The 21684-nt window shown below is 44.8% G+C and overlaps 1 protein-coding gene across 1 annotated transcript; it reads right to left on the reverse strand.

The window, feature by feature from the left end:
• Positions 1-19816: 19816 nt before the first annotated feature.
• Positions 19817-21683, reverse strand: ZCCHC3 (zinc finger CCHC-type containing 3; the record flags this gene model as incomplete). The annotated part of the gene is made up of 1 exon (XM_006089551.2): positions 19817-21683. A coding segment is annotated over one exon (390 nt), but the record flags the coding sequence as incomplete, so codon positions are not given.
• Position 21684: the final 1 nt, after the last annotated feature.

A 21684-nucleotide genomic window follows, 5' to 3' on the forward strand; every position in this document is an offset into this window, starting at 1 on the left:
TTCTCCCCGGGCGGCCCCGCCAGCGGGGCAACGCACCTCCCCCCTCGCCGTCTTCGGGACAGCTGCGGCGCGCGCGGGGCCCGCCCCGTGTAAACACCGAAGTTGCCCGCTTTGGGCTGCGGCCGGGCCACGCCTCGCGCTCGGGCGGCGCGTCACCCGTTGCTGGGCAGAGAACCCGGTATTTGCATCTCCCAATCGCTGGCTGCCAGTGCGGGGCGGGGCGGGGCGGTCTCGCGTCTGGGATTGGGGGTGTCGGATGAGATCGGTTTCTTTTCTTAGATTGGGGGCTGGGGCGGGTGGAGGGGGGGCGCCGATCATGCTTCCCCTCTGGCTCCGAAAGCTGGTACCCCCGCCCCGCCATGCCTTTGAAATTTTAGTTTATTCGAGGACACCTGCTGCCAGGTGGGACCTCCGCCCTCTCCTCTTTCGGGGTGTGTCTTCGGACCATCCCAGGACAGAATGTTGGGGAGCCAGGCTCAGAAAAGCTCCTTAAGGGGACAGACTCATCGTGCCATAGATGTAGTCCCTGCCAGTACAGACAGGGTCCAGCCGCTCGGGCTCAACGAATGCTTTTGGACCCAATGAGCCCTTTCATATTTCTTATCTTGTGCGAAGTGCCAGTAGATCCTGAGAAAAGGGGGAATATCACGCTTCTTCAATGTACGAAACACTGAGGATGTGTGGACTAGGGCTCGAAACCTAGGCTCGCGGTGCCAGCTTTTTCCTGCTCAGCGCACAAGGGCCCGGGCACCTCGCCTACCAGCCAAATCCCGAGCAGGCGGACTTTCCGCTTTTCACAGTCCTCGGGCGAGGTTCGAGGATGTGTGGGTGCCCCGTCACCGGGTCGCAGCACACACCGCAGCCCTTGTGCTGCGGGATAAGGGCGCGACGCACCTCCGAGGTCCGGAGTGGCGAGCGCGTGCACAGGGGCGGCGCCAGGCCGAGGGGCGTGTCGGGGACGCACGCTCGAGGCGCGTGGCGGGGAGGGGCTGCGCGCTCCCCGCTCACCACGTGTGAGCCCGCGCGGGCACTGCGGGGTGTGTGCTCACCCCGGGGGAGGTCACCTTCACGGCGACCCGCACCTGGGCGAGGAGAGAAGGCGTTGAGGCCCAGCCCCTCGGAATCGGTTGCTGGAAGGGGTGGGAATTAGGGGCTCTAAAATGGCATTCTGCTGGGGCGCAGTGGGTGGGCACCGTCCGGGCGGAGGGAACTTGTCTCTGGCTGCAGACCTCACCCTCCACTCGGCGGGTTGGGGCTGAGAGCCCAGCCCGAGGGTGTGGGGCGTGGAGGAGGGGTTGCTACGCCGAAGCGGGGGGCGGGGTGATGCTCTGGGTGCCCTGGAGGGAAATTGGAGCATCGCGGGCGGGAGGGGGTGACTCTTAAAGGCACAGGACACTCCAAAGGAGCAGGGCCTGCTCTTAGCAAATGCTTCCTTCGCCGACTTACTGGACGACGATGAAGTCATGCTATTCCCGAGTTTGAACATTCACAACGGCAGCCTGGCCGGTTCAGTGCTCAATGGAGTCAGAATTACTGTAGTCATATCTTGGTACCTCCTTTGCTGATCTTAAAATGGGGAAAAAGCAGTTTCTCATAAGGTTGTTTTACAAATTAAGTGGGATAATGGATGTAAACACAAACATATTCCTGCCTGACCCCAAATAAAGGTATCAAAGAGTGGTCATGGGGAAAAGAAAAGCTTTCAATTTTTTTCTAACACTTTTCCACTTTTTCCATTTAATATTAATTTTATTTTTAAATGACATGATGGATACAGCCATCTTTTAAATGCGCAGGGCTGCTCAAATGTCTTACTCTGATCCTGTTGCTGCTGCTGCTATTATTATTATTATTATTATTATTATTATTATTATAGTTTATAAGCGTACTGGCCTCCTGGATGTTCCTCAAAGACAGAAGGCTTGGGCCCACTGTATGGCCTTTGTACACACTGTCTCCTCTGCCCACAAAAATTTTCACTCCTATCCTCACATGGCTGGACCATCTCATTGTAGCCTCAGTTTAAATAGGACTGTCCAGAGAGACCTGCCCTGACCACTCTCTATGTGGTCTCCTTTCTCTTCTTACTTTTTAAAATGTTTTTCTTACAAATATATTCTCTAGCTTTACCAAAGTATGCTCTATGCAATATTCTGGTATTTACTTTCACGCTCATTATTATAGTGCTAAAATTCATCTACATTATCACACCTGTGTGGGGTACATTCATTTTCCTCCTGTGGGATATACACAATTTTCCTATCCATTCTCCTGCCCACAGACATTTGAATTATTGCCAGATTTTTGCTCTTATGAAGAGTGTTACTGTTAACAATCCTGGTGCTCAAGGACAGGAAGTTCTCCCACGTATATCATGGAAAGTACGGTTGCACATCTGAAGACATATGATTGCTAACTTTTACAAGGTAATGCCAAACTTCCAAGTTGTATCAATTTACTTTTCCACCAACAACATACAAGAAACCCTGTTCATCCACATCCTGTCCCAAGTTTGGTATTATCAAGTGTCTTTGTTTTGGTTGCTTTCTTCCCTTTCGTCACCCTTCCTCTCTTCTTCATAACATCTACCACATCTGCAATTATGTTACTTGTTTACTTGTTTTTCGACTTCTCCTCTACACCAGAATGTCAGCTCCAGGAAGTAGAGATGTTTGTCTTTGGTTACTGCTTTATCCCTAGGAGATTCCCTGGCACACAGTAGGTGCTCAATACCCATTTATTGAATGGATCAAAGTCAGTGTTCTATGATGAGTGCACTCAAACTCCTATGGAAGCCCAGAGAAGCAAGTACAATTTTGGGAAAGAAAACCCCAAACTGCAGTCTGCCACTGAACTGTGGTTGTCCTTACACACAGATTACCCCAAATCCTTTCAAATGGGTGCCCAGAGTCTAAACCTTACAGGCCACAGGAGTTCAAGGCTGGGCTCACCTCTGAGCTGTTCAATCCAGACTGTAGTAGATAGATGATGAGGTTCTTGCCACCATCATCTCTCATCTGGGCACCTGCCCAGCCTCCTTTCTCGTCCCTGAACCTACCAGGTCTCCTCCCTGCAGCCAGAGTGATAGGACTTGTAGTCACAGATTTGATTATGTCTCTTGCCTTCCTAACACCCTTCAATAGTGTCCCCATTACTCTCAAGATAAACAACAGACTTACCTGGTCCACCAGGGTAAGCTTGGCCTGAGGTCTGCTCCCCCACTTTCTCTGTCTTGAGCCGGCTTCCATTCAGTGAGGCCCACTGAGTCCCCACACAGGTGCTGTGCAACCCCTTCTCCCACCCTTTGCAGCATCTCCACCTCTGTCTGCCTCCTCAGAGCTCTCCTAATTCCCTGTTCCTTTTCTTCAGTGCATGAGTGGCCTACCTAGCTTATTTGTCACTCGGAACAGATCATTTTTAAACACTCACCTCCTCTAAGTAACATTATTTTCAATAATAGTAATGAAATGCAATGAATAATACTAATAATAATCTTGAGAAAAGAAATGCAGACAGTGAAAATATTCTTTTATTGAACTTTCTGTATGTAATCATCAGTAAAAATAAATAGTATAATACAAAAGAGGAAAAGAATGTTGAATCAATAATATTCTGTTCCATTAATATATTTCTTTGAAAAAATAAAAGCATATCTATATAGCAGTTTGTTGCAATAATGACATTACATTAATCAGTTGGTTGAACCCAGGCTCCAAGAGGTCCACGGTTTGACAGGGCACATGACCGGGTTTGTGGACTCTAATCCCCAGTGCAGGGCATGCAGGAAGCAGCCAATTGATTGATGTTTCTGATGTTTCTCTCTCTCCCTCTCCCTTCTTCTCTCTCTCTTAAAAAAATAAAAATTAAAAAGACATTTTAAAACAAGCAAGAAAATACTTTAAAAATAAGACTTAATTTCAATATTAAATATATTATTTATATCTTAAAATTTTACTAAATAATAAAATTTGCAGTTACCACACTTTGCAGTTTGTTTTGTTTTACTGTTTTATTTTTTAAATATATTTTTATTGATTTTAGAGAGGAAGGGAGAGGGAAAGAGAGATGGAAACATCAATGATGAGAGAGAATCAGTTATCGGCTGTCTCCTGTACACCCCCCACTGGGGATCAAGCCCACAACCCAGGCATGTGCCCTTGACCGGAATCGAACCCGGAATCCACAAGCCAATGCTCTATCCACTGAGCCAAACTGGCTAGGGCATGTTTTACTGTTTTAAATTTTCAGTGCAAAAGCTTTAAGTGGTTGCATGAAATGAGAGAATTGAAGCAACTCAAGTTCTGGTTCTTCAGCTTCATAATCACTGTGCTATCATTGTTTATTTGGAATCTATTGTTTAAACAGAGACACATGTTGTACCAAAGGGTCTGGAGACACAAGTGGTCAGGAAAAGAGCTTTAACAATTCCAGACTGTTCTAGACTTAGTCTCAAAACCAATTCGTGTAGTTCTGTCTGACTTGGCATGTGGTAGGAGCTGAGTTAAGCAGTGCTCTGAATTATCTTCCTTGTAGAATATAATGTATAGTAGTGTATAAGTAATTAAAATGTCCTGATTTAAAGCTTATAAATATATTATTTAGACTCAAGGTAGGCCAACAACTTGATCTTCAGGGAGGGGAATTTTGTCACTGACATGGTTTAGAATTATGGGCACTTGGTGATAATAAAATGCAGATTAGCCCTGGCCAGTATGCTCATGGTTGGAGCATAGGCCAGTTCACTGAAGAGTCTTGGGTTTGATTGCTAGTCAAGGGCATCTATCTGGGTTGCAAGTTCGACACCCCCCCCCCAACCCCCGCCGGGGCAAGTGTGGGAGGCAGCCAATTCATGTATCAGGGACACATGGATCTCTCTCTCTCTCTCTCTCTCTCTCTCTCTCTCTCTCTCCCCCCCCTCCACTTTCTATAAAAGTCCGTGGAAAAAATATTTTTGGGTGAGGATTAACAAAATAAATGCAGATTGACTCTCAGTTTTTTTTATTGTTTTAAATTCTCTGCAGACACAGCCCCACTTGGTATGCCATGGCAGAGCTGAAGCTCCATGAAATCCGAGGACCCTCCTGATTTCCACTCTCACCATTGTATCCCCAATACTCAGCAGAGTTTGGCACAATATAGACTCTGAATATCTGTTCAATGAAGGGAGGAAGGAGCCACTCAGGTACCATTCACCCACCCCAACTGTCTAGCTCCAGGCATCAGTCTGCAAACTGGCATGGTCCTTAAGGACATTCATAATAAAGAACCAGAACAATAAGAACAAGATAAGTAATTTTTGATTCATGATTCATCTAAATATCTTTAAAAATTCAGAGATTATGGCCCTAACTGGTTTGGCTCAGTGGATAGAGCGTCGGCCTGCAGACTGAAGGGTCCCAGGTTTGATTCCAGTCAAGGGCATGTACCTTGGTTGCGGGCACATTCCCAGTAGGGGGGTGTGCAGGAGGCGGCTGATCGATGTTTCTAACTCTCTATCCCTCTCCCTTCCTCTCTGTAAAAAAATCAATAAAAAAAATATATTTTAAAAAAATTCAGAGATTATGTGTACGTGTGTGTGTGTACTATGGGGCTCTTTATCGAATAATGGTATAGAACTGTACATGAGGTTCTCGAGCACTTAAATATGGCTAATGCAAATTGAAATGTGTTGTACAAAATTCTCACCACTTTCAAAGGCAGCATAAAATGTTAATATCACATTAATATTTTTCCTGTTCATTATATGTTGAGATAATACTATTTGGACATATTGAGTTGAATAAAATATGTTAAAATTAATTTCACTTGTTTTCTTACTTTTTTACCTTTTTAAACATGGCTTCCGGAAAATTTAAAATTGCACCTATGGTTTGCATTATATTTCTAATAGACAGTATTAATATAGAAGATGGAGGTTTTTCTGGTCTTTACCTGGCAAAATAAAAAGTTGGCAATCCTTTTGTCCATTCCCAAACTTTAAAACATGTTCTTTTTGCAGGGGCGGAAGAGGATTATTTTTAACTTCTTTGTGAAGTCTCAAAGTCTCAGAAACCCTGACGGAATGGGAATGCTGGGTTGCCAATCCATGAGGTACAGTTTGAGACTCAGAGAAGCGTGAGGCAGAGAGGAGAGACCAGAACTGGGGGCACATTCACAGTGAGAGGAAGACAGCATCAGAGTCATTTTAGCAGCATCAGCACGACTGGTGGAACTGGTGCAGAATCAGATTGGGAGAAGGAAGGGGAAGGTGACTAGATGGGAGAGAGAATTTTATCTGGATGGTGGGTCCCATCTGGTGATTCTGAAATCACACCCCATCGGTACATGTCTACATCTCCTGGAGTATATAATCTGACTCTGATATTCATTAGACTTTTCTCTTTGGGGCTGACTATCTAATTTATCATAGGAACGGACACTGTTAGTAATTATGCTGGAACAACAGAAATAAACTGAGACTGCCTGGGTAAAGTAGGAAGTCATCTCACCTTATTGACTAAATTATAGCAGATTCTCATAATTCTCAGAAGTCAAGAATGGAAATAATAGGCAGGGCTTTAAACAATCAACGCAACCAGAATGTTAAGTCAGACTTTGTTCAGTGTTATAAGTCTTTAGGGAGTTTCTTTATCTCATTTGCCTCAGTTTCCTCATCTGCAAAATTGAAAGAGCATAATAAGTCAGGACATGGGACGTGGTAAAGGTGTAGTGAGCGGTAGCTATAACAAGAGCAACAACAAAAATACTCTGTGTGTGTCTTCTACTTAAAAAAAAAAAGAGAACAAAAAGGCAAAATTATAGAGACAGTAAAAAGATCTGTGGTGGATGGAGTTTGGTAGGGAGAGGGTTGAATGGGTGAGGCACAGAGCAGTGAAACTCTTCTGTATGATACTGTAATGGTGGGTAGAGGGCATTATGCATTTGTTAAAACCCGGAGAATTTAATGCATGAAAAAATTTAAAAAATCATTTAGGACATCTGGAGAATCCCAAGACAGAGCGTAGCATGTGACAAAACAATGAACTGTATTACAAAGGTATGAAGCAACCTCACTAGAGGGAACCGGGGAAAGGCTGCTGACTTACGTAACTTAGAAATGAGCAGAGTGTGTAAAACTAAAAGCATAAGAAAGTGTCCAGAAGTATTACATTCTAGTTGATAAAATTTCCCACGGGGGTTTGGGTTAGCAATGCTGACACTGCTCTATATGTATACCGTAACTGAACAATTAAGTTAACAGATGGTGGTTCGGGGGAGCCAGGTTTCTCACTGTTGGAGTAAGAATTTAAGCAAGAGAAGGAAGCTAGAATGATTCATGTAGCAATGAATGAGAGTTGGAAATATAAGTATGAACTCGTGTTTACCTTCATATAGATACAGGTGGTTACATACAGAAATATTTATAGATATGTGATAAATATGGATTAGTATATATACATATATTTCTTTGTTCTGTTAGTTGAGAAGGTTTCAAAGAAACAACACCCCAACAATGAGCACACTTAGTGCTCAGATCTTGGTTTCTAATGTCATTCTCCAATAGGAGGAATCAGGGCTGAATTCCATTGAGAAACGGCTGATTCTAGGACTGGGGCAGGAAATATGTAAGATGAGCCTGAGGCATCATCATATAGTGCCAGAAAGTAAGAGGATATTAAGGAACAACAACAACAAAAGAAAAAGCATACAAAGATGGGGGCATGTCGAAAGGACACAGGAGCCAAGTAAAAGAGCTCGCAAGGCCAAAGCTGGAACAATTTTTTTCTTTTCTTTTTTTAAATTGATTTCAGAGAGGAAAGGAGAAGGAGAGAGAGATAGAAACATCAATGATGAGAGAATCATTGATTGGCTGCCTCCTGAACGCTCCTTACTAGGGATCGAGCCCGCAACCCGGGTATGTGCCCTTGGCCGGAATCAAACCAGGAACTCTTCAGTTCGCAGGCCAATGCTTTATCCACTAAGCCAAACTGGCTAGGGGCCAAAGCTGGAACAATTTGAGCAACAAAATTTAGTACTGAGTTATAACCTAAGGTGTGAAATAAATGCTCCATAGTGAGATAAATAAAGAACTGAATAAATAAACAGAGGAAAAGACAAATCTGAAGTGTGGGCTAAGCATCATCACTTCCTTCCGAGGAGGACAGCATGAAAAGGGGTAAAAGAAAGGAACGGAGGAGAAACCTGACAAAGACTGCCTTAGCCAAGTGATCCAGGTCAACACCAACAGGGCTAACTCAGGTGGCTATCTGAGAAGCTGCCACAGCCAGGAGGAGCCTACGGAGACATGAGATCCACACAGTGTGGCATATGGATGGGATCCCGGGGCAGAAAAAGAACATTAAGTAAAGAAATCTGAATAAACGGTGAACTTTTGTTAATACCAATGCATCAATATTGATTTACTGATTGTAATTAATGTAAAATGTTAAGAATGGAGAAAACGGAATGGATGGAAGATCTAGGAACTTTGTATTATCTTTTCAGTGTTTCTGTAAATCTAAAACTGTTCTAAAAATACAGGTTTTTTAAAAAATGGCACAAGGTTTTAAAAAAAGACATTTAGTATAGCTATACTTTAGAGCATCAAAGCCATTACATGGCCTACCTTAAAAATTGAGTTTCTTCAATGGATTAAGAGAAATATTCATTTATCCTACAGTTTTAATATGCTCTGAATCTAGGAGTTAAATTGTCCAGTAAAAGTCAGCTACCAGTTACTTAGGTCAATGTCTCATGAACTCAGCATCAACAACTCAGCATCTTTAATTTGCATGTATTTGAAATACAAACAAGGCAAGATGACTAGTTCTTTATTTTAAATTAAATGAAAATACCTATAATGAAAGAAATCCATAGGACAGATATGGATTGCCTAATTTTTCATTGCCTAAAATTGCTTTAATAGAGAATGACATATATTGTGTAATTGGAAGTTTTGTTCTTCTTAAATAAAATACCAGCCAAAGATTATTCAAGGTACAACGGACAGAGGCGTTACTGCTGGTTTCTTCTCATTTGGAGAATTCCTTTTTTTGAAAAATCGAGTCTGTTGCTACTTTGAAGCTAGAAGGAAAGCAGGATCGAAGCTCATTGGTAATGTCCGTGGGCCGAGGGCGGGCTCTAAGCTAAGGGACATGCCCATTGGTGGGCTGCCGGCAGCCGGAGGGCGGGGGTGCCCGGGATGGAGCTTGGAGCCCGGGATGGAGCTCGGAGCCCGGGATGGAGCTCGCAGGCCATTGGCTGCGTCGCTGGAGGATGGTGTAATGGACCGCCAAGGCCTGTGCAGCCCGTTTCTACGGCAACGGAGGCTTGAAAGAGCCACTCAGATTTCGGCGTTCGCCCCCAACTCCCCCTTCCGGAGGGGGCAGGGCCGCCTGGATTTGAGGGCCGGTGCAGGATGCGTGGGGGCTGGGAGTTAAGGGGACAGGGCCTTCTGCAAACCCATCTAGCCGAGCAGCATTTGAACTGGGTTCGAGGAACCTGGCCTGCACGGTCCCTGGTAAAAAAAAAAAAAAAAAAAAAAAAAAAAGCCAAGCAGGCGTAAAGAAGAAAGAGGAAAATGACATGTAATTCCACCCTTTACTGCCCTCTGCGCTGGTAACATTTCTCATGCGAATGAACACAAAGCCGGGCACAGAGTAGTAATTGAATACTCACTGGGAGGAAGACAAAAAGGAAGAAAGGAGAGAGGGAGGGAGGGTCCAGGATGCGGGCAACGTGGCGTGAGACGGAGTGCCCGCCCCCTTGGGCGGAAAGTCCATAGACAGACCCCTAGAGCGGACGGGTATGACGGCCTTGGGATGAGGGGTTGAAGGAGAGGGGTCGCCTGTGCACTGCGAGGAGGGTGGCGGCGGCAAACAGGATCGCGACTCCAGGTATCGGGGAGACGACTCAAGTGTCAGACCCCCCGAGTTCACATTCCCGCTAGCTCTGCCACTTACCGGCTGCCGGTGCTTCAGCGCTCCGGATCCCGGTGTCTTTGTGTTCGGGGAGAAATAAACAGTACCTACTTCATGGAGTTGGTGTCAGAACTGAATGGAGATAATACATGTCAAGTTCTTAATACGAGGCCTGAGACAGTAAACGTGCCCTCACGAGTAGCTATTATCATAATGTTAGAAGGGGTAGGATTCGACTTATGTGGAGAGAATCGGGAGGTTATCACTGGTGTAGGTTAGGAGGGAGGAGCAGTGTGGAAATCCTACAAAAGAGACCAGTTTGGATGGCATGTCATGTCGTACTGAAAAGCAGGGGAGATGATAGCCAGGGAGCAAGAAGGAAAAAATAACAATGATAGTTGACTGAGGGCCCGGCCCTCTACCAAACCCTTTACATGAATTAATTGTTTCATTTCATTTTTTCACCAGCCCTGTTGAGGCAGTTGCCATTAAACTCATTTCTCTGGTAAGAAAACAGGCCTGGAGAGGTTATGTGGCTCAGAAATGACACAACCAAACAGGGGCCTGTATGGAGCCCAGGACAAGAGTACAGCTGGAGTCCCATATACTGTATGTCTCCAAATAGAAGTTATATGTCAATCTACAGCAATGTGTTAAATGAAATATGTTCTATTCTCCTCCTTGACGAATATCTTCATAAGAACCTGGAAGGCCAGGTTCAAATTAGAATTCCAGGACCCTTGGAGTTCTGGGCCAGAATGTGTTGGCCTGAAACCGGACAACAAATGGGTCCGGGCTGCCTGTCACTGCCTGAGCCAATTAAGCAGAAGCAGGGTTGAATCATGGGTGAGCGTTTATTTCAATAATGCCAGCAGTATGGGAGAGCAGCAGGTTATTCATGAAAACCTGCTCTGCACTCCCCCATAAATCAGCTGTTTATACGAGGTAGAAGGACAAAGATTACATGGGGAAGTAGGCAAACGGAATAGAATGGGTATCATGATTACAGATTACAGGCCATGCGGGTTGGGAGAGGAGGCTGCAAAGGGCTGTAACAAGGTTGTTAATCTTTCCATGATAATAGGCAGTTCTTGGATGAGAATGGACCACATCTCAAAGTTAACTCCCAGATCCCAGCCAGATCAGAATATGCTTTTTTAAATCAGAACAAAACAATCACAGTTAACAGAGCATGATTAATATTTCTCATAATTATAGCTAGTCCCCAGTATTCTATTTCTGCTCCTAACAAGCCCAGGAGAGCTACCCTCTGGATCCTGCATCCAACCTTAGCCCAGCTACCCCCAACCCCATCAGTGAGGGATGTCATGTCCAAGCTATCTTGCAAACAGCTACTTTGAGACCTAAGCCTCAGGTCTATAAGGTGTGCATCAGGTGGTGCAGCTTGCCCTCAGCTGAGATGGACCCAGGCATGAGGCTCACGGTAGGCAGCTGTCTTGTGCCTACAAAATCCTCTCCCTGTGCCCTGAGGAGAGTTACCGGGGACTCAGGGCAGGGGCTACTCTTGCTAGGGGTAAGGGAGTGTTGAACCCAGGCATTCGGAATCCAGGAGCCGGGTGCTCACCTCTGTGCCTCTTAGTGCCAGTGGACATGCAGGCTAAATTTCAGTGATATTCCCTCAGAGAAAAAGGGCTGGGAGTGGGCCTGACCTCCCAGGCTGAAGAAAGCCTGAGCAAAGGCCAGAAGACTGAAGGAGTGAATTACCTTTTTAAAAATATATTTTATTGATTTTTTACAGAGAGGAATAGAGAGTTAGAAACATCGATGAGAGAGAAACACTGATCAGCTGCCTCCTGCACACTCCCACTGGGGATGTGCCCGAAACCAAGGTACATGCCCTTGACCGGAATCGAACCTGGGACCCTTGAGTCCACAGGCTGACGCTCTATCCACTGAGCCAAACCAGTTAGGGCTGAATTAACTTTTTTAAATGAATGGATAAGTCCTTCTTCAGTAGAGAGTCAGTGATGACTGTGCTTAAGGATATTATTAAAGGACAAGTAGCCTACTCAGGTAGCTCAGTTGCTCAGAGCATCTTCCTGATACACCAAGGTTGTGGGTTCAATCCCTGGTCAAGGCACATAGAAGAATCAAACAACGAATGCAAAAATAAGTGGGACAACAATAATAAATGTCTCTCTCCCCTTCTTCTCTCTCTTAAATCAATAACTAAAAATGTTTTGTTTTTTTAAAAATATATTTTTATTGATTTTAGAGAGGAAGGGAGAGGGATAGAGAGATAGAAACATCAATGATGAGAATCATTGATCGGCTGCCTCCTACACAACCTCCACTGGGGATCGAGCCCACAACCTAGGCATGTGCCCCCGGCCCGGAATCAAACCCGGGACCCTCCAGTCTGCAGGCCGATGATCCATCCACTGAGCCAAACCGGGCAGGGCTAAAAATGTGTTTGTTTTTTTAAAGGAAAAGTAGACACGTCATGACTGTAACCTCAGCTAAGTAATTTCTAGATCATTCATGCCATAAATATTTATCAGGCTTTCACTATGTGCTAGGCACAGTCCTAAATGCTGGAGCTACAGCCAAGAGCAAAAAAGTCATGATTCTTGCTCTCTCTCTCTCAGCTCAAAATTGAGAGACAGAGGCAGATATCAATCAAACCATGGCATAAATAAACCCTAACCCTAACAGTAACCTAAACTGTTGGAAGGAGAGGAGAATGTAAGAGGGAGGTTCTGGTCTAGAAGATTAGGGAAGGCTGCATTTAGGAAGTGGCATTAGAATTGAGCATCAGGGAAGGGAAGGGTTAACCACATGTCAGGGAGGGTGAATTCCTGGAATGACTATCAGGAGCCCAGCCAGGGTTAGGGGGTGAGACTGAGGAGGCAGGCCTGATGGGCCCCAGGGAGGACACAGAGTCTTTGAAGGTCTTCAAGCTGGGGAGTTAGTGATCAAATTTCATTTTGAGGACTATTTTTTTGGATTGAAGGAGACCAAGCTTGGAAGCAGGGAGACCAGAGTTGGTTGCTGTAGTTAGAGTATTAAACTTTCCTATTAACGTTTCTTATTTTTAAACATAGAGGAAATGGATTCCTGTCTTTGCAGAGTCTACAGGAATTTCTTTGAAGTCATGTTGTGCTTTGCATTGATTTTTGTTACTGATTTTTTTTTGGCCAGAGATAACATATGAAATAGTTAAAACAAAAACAAAATTAAAAAGCAAAATAAAAACCACAGGGATATACCATAGAAAATAAGTTTTCCTTCCATCCCAAACCCCAAATATGTAGATCTTCTCAGAAGCTACAACAATTACCAATTTCATTAATATCCTTCCAGAGTTATTTGTACATAAATAAGCATATATATATATATATATATATATATATATATATATATTCCATCATTTAAAATTGTAATACATGTATAAATAACATTGAACACTTTACATCTTATGATTTTTGTCAAGTATACCTCAATAAAACTGAAAGGTAAAATTAAAATGTAAATAATAATATACCATATCTTGCTTTGTTCACTTTAAAATGTGTCTTAGAGCCCACCTGGCCAGCATGGGTCAGTGGTTGAGCGTCGACCTATGAACCAGGAGGTCATGGTTCAATACCCGGTGAGGGCACATGCCTGGGTTGCAGGCCCGATCCCCAGTAGGGGGCATGCAAGAAGCAATCAATGATTCTCATCACTGATGTTTCTCTCTCTCTCTCTCTCTCTCTCTCTCTCTCTCTCTCCCCCTTTCTCTCTGAAATCAGTAAAATAATATTTTTAAAAAGATGTCTTAGAGATTATTTCATATTAATACATAATAAAATTGTTCCTTTTAACAGCTGCATAGTGTACCACTATTTGGAAGTGCCATAGACTATCTAACTAGCTCCCTATTGCTAGACAATCAGATTGCTTCCAGTCTTTGGTACCCAAAGTAATTCTTCAGTGAACATCCTGGTACATTCATCTTTGTTCACATGTCCAAGTTTAGCTATAAATGACTCCTGTATTAAAAGGTTACATGAATTTTAAAATTTGATAGATAGTGCCAAATTGCTTTCCAAAGATGTTACTTCATGTTTTATTTTATTTTATTTTTTTTTCGCTTAAAGTATTACAAAGGGTATTACATAAGTGTCCTTTTTTTTCCCCCCCGCCCTTGACAAACCCCTACCCTCCCTTACTCCCCAGTGTCTTATGTCCATTAGTTATGCTTATATGCATGCATACAAGTCCTTCGGTTGATCTCTTACTCCCCTCCCTCCTGCCCCCCAACTCTCTCTGGCCTTCCCACTGCAGTTTGGCAATCAGTTTGAGGCAGCTCTGCCTCTGTATCTATTATTGTTCAAAAGTTTGTAATGGTCTTTATTATCCATGAATGAGTGAGATCATGTGGTATTTTTCCTTCATTGACTGGCTTGTTTCACTTAGCATAATGCTCTCCAGTTCCATCCATGATGTTGCAAATGGTAGGAGATCCTTCTTTTTAACAGCAGCATAGTATTCCATCGTGTAGATGTACCACAGTTTTCTAATCCATTCATCTACTGATGGGCACTTAGGCTGTTTCCAGATCTTAGCTATGGTGAATTGTGCTGCTATGAACATCTGGTTACATATATCCTTTCTGATAGGTGTTTCTGGTTTCTTGGGATATATTCCTAGTAGCGGGATCACAGGGTCAAATGGGAGTTCCATTTCCAATTTTTTGAGGAACCTCCATACTGCCTTCCATAGTGGCATATTTTATTTTAAAATGCTGCAAATTTTCCATTCTCTATAATATATCTGTATTTTATAAAACCTGTCCTCCCCAAATATTCTTAGTTACACTGACAAGCCAGCAAATAGTGCTGTATGGATGGATCCATTGGCTTTGCACATGCCTGGAACACCACTTTCAACTCGGTATGATCTGACCACCACTCATCTTACGCCACTCCTTATTCCACCATACTGAACTCTTCTGGTTGCCATACCTGCATTTGACATGAAGAGATGTAATCGGCACTCTGGCTGAGCATGAGGTCCCAAAGGAGCCCAGGAGCCTCCTGTAAAAGGAGTTGAATGGACTAAAATTAGGAAGATTAGTTGTTCCTTAGTCTGTCTCCTGCTCCCATCATTCTACTCTAAAAGGCCCTCGCTGCCCTAACCGGTTTGGCTCAGTAGATAGAGCCTTGGCCTGCGGACTAAAGGGTCCCAGGTTCGATTCCGGTCAAGGGCATGTACCTTGGTCGCGGGCACATCCCCAGTAGGGGGTGTGCAAGATGCAGCTGATCAATGTTTCTCTCTCATCGATGTTTCTAACTCTCTATCCCTCTCCCTTCCTCTCTGTAAAAAATCAATAAAATATATTTTAAAATAATAATAAAAAGTCCCTCGCCAGTAACCTCTACATTACTCCATCCAATGGGTACTCTTCAATTCTTTGACATTTCTCAGTCAGTTTTACTTGACCTCTTGCAGCACTCAATACAGTTAATTCCTGCCACTTGTAACTCCTCTCCCTGTTTAGAAGTCTGTACACTTTTGTTTTCCTTCTCCCTTCCTGGCTGTCCCTTATGAGTTTGTCACGATGCCCTTTTCCATCAGGGGGAACTCTCACACAGAGTTGCTTAAGGCACAATCCAAGTTGCTGTAATTTTCCTCTCCTCTGCTTTCTCTCATGGCCCATTAGGAGATTGTAAAATAAATTTAATGGGTCATATAAGTATTTAAAAAAACAATGAAGCAATAGAATAAAAAAAAATATCAGGGTACCCACCCAGACTGGCTCAGGTGGTTAAGCATCGTCCTACCTCTTGCACTGAAAAGTTGCTGGTTTGATTCCCAGTCAGGTTACATGCCTGGGTTGAGGGATTGATCCCTAATGGGCAAGTGTACGTAAGGCAACCAAGATCAATGCTTTTCTCTCACATCAATATTTCTCTCCCCTGCTCCTCCTCCTCTAAGCATGTCCTGGGGTTAGGATTTAAAAAAAAAAATCAGGGCGCACTACCCACAAGGTTAGTATTATATATATATATATATATATATATATATATATATATCTATCTCAAGGGTGGGGGAGCTTTTTTTCTGCCAAGGGCCATTTGGATTTATAACCTAATTCGCGGGCCATATAAAATTATTAACTTAAAAATTAGCTGGCTATATTTGGTCAAACCTTTAATTAACTCACCTTGGCAGGGCCAGACCAAATTATTTCTTGAGCCTTATATGGCCCATGGGCCAGACGTTCCCACCCCTGATATATATTGTTTACATATTGTTTTTTTTTTTAATATATAAGCACACACATGCATACATGTCTCTGATGGCTGCAAGGTAAAAAGTACATATTAATGTGGGGGGTAGATAAAGAGTGTGAAAGCTATTGTTACAAGACTCATGTATGTTTATTTCTCAAGCCCAGTACTTTTCTTAGAATTTAAGACGGTGCATATTGAACCACCTATTCCGCACCTTCTCTGAGACATCCTCTATGGAGACCTCAAACTCAACACAAACTCAAGGCTTTCATCCCAAAGTTGGTATTTTCTCCTTTGTTCTACATCTCAGGAAATGGCCCCACCATCTTTCCAATTGCAGAAGCAGGAAACCTGGGAGTCAATTATGGTACTTACCCTTTCCCAGCCCATGTCTACCTTGTTGACTTAAATGTCTAAATATATCTTTACCCTGACTGCTTTTCTCTATCTGCATCATCCAGGTCCAATTTACCCGTATCTCTCATCTGGGTAAACTGGACATCTTTCTACTTGGGCTCCCCTCTGACCCATTCTCTACAATGTCTCCTGAATGGTATTTAAAAAACACAGCCCTGATCATGTCACCTCCTCGCTTAAAAATCCTTCAATGGCTTCTCATCATTCCTAGACTCAAATTTTTAGGTCTCTCTCTCTTTCTCTCTCTCTCCTTTCCCTAACCCCTTCCCCCAGGCAAGCACTTCTTTGCCTCTCTCTTTCTCCTAAGCTCCAAGGGCCCTTCTTTTGCCTCTGTAACTTGTTCCCTCGAGTTCACTCATGCAGCTCAGCTGGCTCATTTCTTAAAGAAATAAAAAAAATCTAAACATGGCTGACCAGACCCCGTGTGAGATCTCCAGCCTTATTTCCTACCATCATCTCCCTCCCCGCCTCTGTATTATAGCCACACTGGCTGGGCTGGATAAGGTTGGTGGGCAAACAACATCCATCCCCACTCTGTTTATATGCCTTCCCGTGGTACATATTTCCAGACTTCTCTTCAGGTAGGGCTCCAGCAATTAGATATACTTGCATGAGATTTGGAAGGTGGAAGGAAGGCAGAAGTCACAGTTTTGGCTATTTTTGCTTGTAAGCTTGTGGAAACACCAGCTTATGGTCCCTGGCTTCAAGAACTTGACATGTCACTGTCCTGCCAGTAGGTTTCTGATCCTAGCATCCTGTCCTTGGGTGGCAGGTTCAGCGGTGTGTTCTCAAACTCAGCCTTTGCAGTGGTGAGCTCCTGGTTCCTTTCTGACGATGAGAGAGGTAGTAGCTTCCCTGGCAGGTCCGTTTCTATGGTGTTCTAGAAGTCATTCCTAATCCTCAGCCGAGGGCCCATCACTTTCTTCACTAACTACAATGGTTTCTGTTTCTAAACCTGGACTCCACTTGATTTCTGGATTTGGCCAGGGCTCCTCCCATTATAGCAGCGGTTCTCAACCTGTGGGTCGCGGCCCCTTTAGGGGTCGAACGACCCTTTCACAGGGGTCGCCTAAGACCATCGGAAAACACATATATAATCACATATTGTTTTTGTGATTAATCACTATGCTTTAATTATGTTCAATTTTTAACAATGAAAATACATCCTGCATATCAGATATTTACATTACGATTCATAACAGTAGCAAAAGTACAGTTATGAAGTAGCAACGAAAATAATTTTATGGTTGGGGGTCACCACAACATGAGGAACTGTATTAAAGGGTCGCGGCATTAGGAAGGTTGAGAACTACTGCATTGGGTCGTTATACTTGTTATCCCCTTTGCCTAGGCTAATACCCGTCATCCCTTTACCCTCACCCCATCTCTCAATGAACTCCTTATATATCCTTTCAATCTCAGTTCAAACATGTCCTCTGGGTTGCTATCCCTGGCCCCTAAGACCAGATCAGTTTTCCTTGTTAAACACGATATCCCTGCATGTTTCTTTGAATGCTTTATCATAGTTGGTAATTAATGTACCTATTTGTGTGATTCTGGAATTTGAGCCCCAGGGGACTTGACTATTTTGTTTTATTCCATTGCTTAGAAAGAGTTAGTGCCTAACATAACATGTTGAATGAATGAATGGAATGGAGGTGGCCAGACTACAGGCCGTTAAGACAAAATCAAACCTCTTAAACAGCACTGACAAGCGACGTGCCACCTCCTCTTGGCATTTTTCCAACCACATCTTCTCTGACTTTCCAGACTGAACATGCTGTGTGTTCCTGGTCTCTGCACAGGCTGTTTCTGTGCTTGGATATCTCTTCCCTCCTTACTTGGCTCTTATTCATCCTGCAGGTTTTAGAGGCGACATCATCTCTGCTAGGAAACTTGTACTTCACACAATTCTGTACGTTTTGTACTTTTCCCCCCGAGTATTTAAAAGCACTTATTATTTTTAAAATTGCTTGTTACTTATCTGTATCTCCTGCAAGTGCACGGTCTTGTTCATGGGTATGTGCAGAGCAGCGCCCTGCACGGGGCCTGGCAGCGAGTCCGCCAGCCTCAGTCTAGGGATCTCAGCACACTCCCCTGGAGCCCATGAACAGTGAGGAATTGTAATTTGGGGGCTGCTAGATGGGGAGAGGAAGCTGGGGGAGGTTTGTTCCGCTCCAGCCCTTGGCTCAGTCCCCAGAACGCGAGGCAGGAGGCCGTGGAGCGGATTCTGTGGGGGATGGGCAGGGAAAGTTTCTTCCTCCGCTCCCTCCAGGAGAGTTGTAGGGAGGGGCGGGGAGAGGGAAGATCCTTCCTAAGAGGCTCCTTGGCACAGTGCCCGCCAGGAAGAAGGGGGAGGGGAGCATGATGAATGCAGGCTTTCTCCTGCCCACTGGCCTCCAAGCGCTGGGAGGGAGGAGAATGCAAGGCAGAGAAGAGAAAGATGAGGGGGAGGGAGAGAACAAGAGGGAGGAATCCAGGAGGGAAGGGTCTGTTTGCTTTGGGAGACAGGAAGGAGAGGGGCTGAGCTGGCTCTGAAAAAAAGGGTTCCCCAGAGCCAACCAGGCCCCAACTACACCAGATCAGCTCTGGAAATATCTGAAAGCACTGACTCAGAGAATCAATGCACTGGGAACTTTCTTAGGAACATAACATCTCAGAGCTGAAAAGTCCTTCAGAGGTTTGGGGCTGGGGTTAGGGGAGGGAATCTCCAGGATTAGATCAGTTTGGAGGTCTGAGTCAGCTCTCTGCACAAGAGTCCTTGGACTCTCTCTTCCTCCCTCACAGCTAGACGAGATGGCATTTTTTAAAAAGCCCATGAATACTTTGCATCCAATTCCTGGCACTCACAACTGTAAGATGACGAAACTGACATCTTCCCTGTCCTTCCCACTAGTTTGTAATTTCTCAAGGACAGAGTCCCTCTCACTCACTTTAGTACCATTCGGAACTGTGATCTCAAAACTGCCCACTCACCAGAACTGCCTGGGGTGCTTGCTGAAAATGCTTCCCCTCACTCCAGTGATTCTGATTCTTTGGAGCTGAGTTAGGGACTTCAAACTTGAGTTAAGTGATTAGCACACTGGGTTTAGGGAGCAACTCCAAAGGGTGGTTCCACAGGGTAGGTGCCAAGTGCTGGCCTGCAGGGGCTGGAACGGTATTTGCAGGGTAAACAAGTGGTGTGTAGGAGGAAGCACGTTGAACTAGGGTCTGTGTACCCATGCATCTAATACTTTGAAAGGAAATAGTGCAGCAGAATTAGCAATACAAAAGATAAATATTTATTCAGAACAAAACTTTTTTAACAATGGATTTTACATTCCAAGCCACAAGGAAATAGCAAAACTGAATGCAAAGGGAAGACAAAAACCCAAAGTAGTGTATTGTCTATTCTCCTTTAACTTGATAACAGTTGACCCAATGCTCTCTCGCATGGCCTATTTCACAAGTACATTTTAGAGTTAACAACTCACTTACAATTCTGGGTTAAAACAGCCTTTCTCCTGAGAGTCAGGAGTTTGCAGATGAACTCCATGAGCTGCTTCTCTGGGGTGTCTAACTATTGAGACTAAGGTGCAAATGTAAACCTTTACTAGGTTTCCTTACTCGGGAGCACCCCCATTTCTCATGGTGGCAACGAATGGGGAAGGGAAAGGCCCCCAAAGGACCAGGCACACTGTAATCCAGGTGTGATATCCCAGGGAACAAGTGCACCCTGGATTATGTTCTTTTATCCCTTCTCTGTCTCCCAAGTATTCAGAAGCCCCTGCGAAATCTTCTTTTTCTGCTTTCTGGCCCAGATGGCACATTATTCTGGAGAGATCAGGCTTTCCGGGCCCTCAAGTGTTGAGGAAAATGTTGTGAAGTGTGAGAGGTAGTGGAATGAGCACTGGCCTTGGGGTCAGGGAACTCTAGGCTGGCTCGGGCACCAGACAGCTATGTGATTATGACCCAGTCATTTAACCTCTCTGGGCCTGTTTCACTGTTGGAAAACCAGGGGATTGGTGTAAACCAACTTCTAGGTTCTTTCCAACAGGACAATTCTAGATTCCATAATTGTGTGGCTCTTCTAAGCCACCGAAAGAGCTGTCACAAAGTCCATGGATTTTAATGCCATAAGAGAGGCCCTTGGCCACCATGCAGAGCTTATTGACTCAGATTACATACACTTCTAACAACACTGGTTTCACAAATTCTCAGACCACACAGATTAGAAGCAGCAAATGATAAGGGGGAGGGAAAGAGCTGCACAAGCTGGACATCCTGACAGAAGTCACAGTCAACAACGTTTTCAAGTCAACAAACACTGATGGAGCGCAGTGTCTACCACGTGCTGGGCCCTGTACTTAAGTGCTAGGACATCAAGATGAGCAAGGCAGCCCAAAGGGTGAAAATTCGGGGGAGAAGACAAGACATGGGGAGTAACAAGTACAAACCACCCCCTGTCCCCCAATTACAAAAAACGAAAACAAAATTCAACAGAGGGACTGGCGACATAACTGCACACTAACAGTTGTCGGTAGTCACGACTGATGAGAGTCACCAATTCAGAAAAGGCTGAAATGGAGTACACTCGGCTTAAGAAGGCAGAGAGAGAGACATCTCTTGTTTAAAAAGATCTCTTTCAAACACGATAGAAAATGGTTTCAAAAAAGGTTTTGGCACTTAAGAGGGGTAAACTGGCTCTGTCTTCACCCTGGCAGGCAGGCAGGCAGGCAGGCAGGCGGGCGGGTGCTCAGTGCCCGGCCACCCCGGGCAGCGGAGGTGCCACGGAATTGTGAACCGCTTTGGGGCACTGGGCGAAGGCGTGCCCCCGCTTGCCACAGAGGTTGCACACGATGCCCTTTCGGCAGTAAGGGCTCAGGTGCCCCTCCTCCCCGCACCTGAAGCACCTGTCCTGCGTGCAGCTGCCGCTCAGGTGGGTCCGGGAACCACATTTAAAGCACGTCTTGGGCTGCCCCTTGTACCAGCTGTAGCCCCGCTCGGCCCCCAGAAAGAAGGCCCCCCGCAGGTGCCGGACGCCGCCCTCGCCCTGGCGCAGCTCGATCTCACACTTGTACTCCCCGGTCCAGATCCCGAACCTGTCGGTCACCTTCACGGGCACGGCCAGCACATCCGCAGTGGCG

The sequence above is a fragment of the Myotis lucifugus genome, unplaced genomic scaffold (assembly GCF_000147115.1).
Source record: "Myotis lucifugus unplaced genomic scaffold, Myoluc2.0 scaffold_60, whole genome shotgun sequence".
In the NCBI taxonomy this organism is placed as follows: Eukaryota; Metazoa; Chordata; class Mammalia; order Chiroptera; family Vespertilionidae; genus Myotis; species Myotis lucifugus.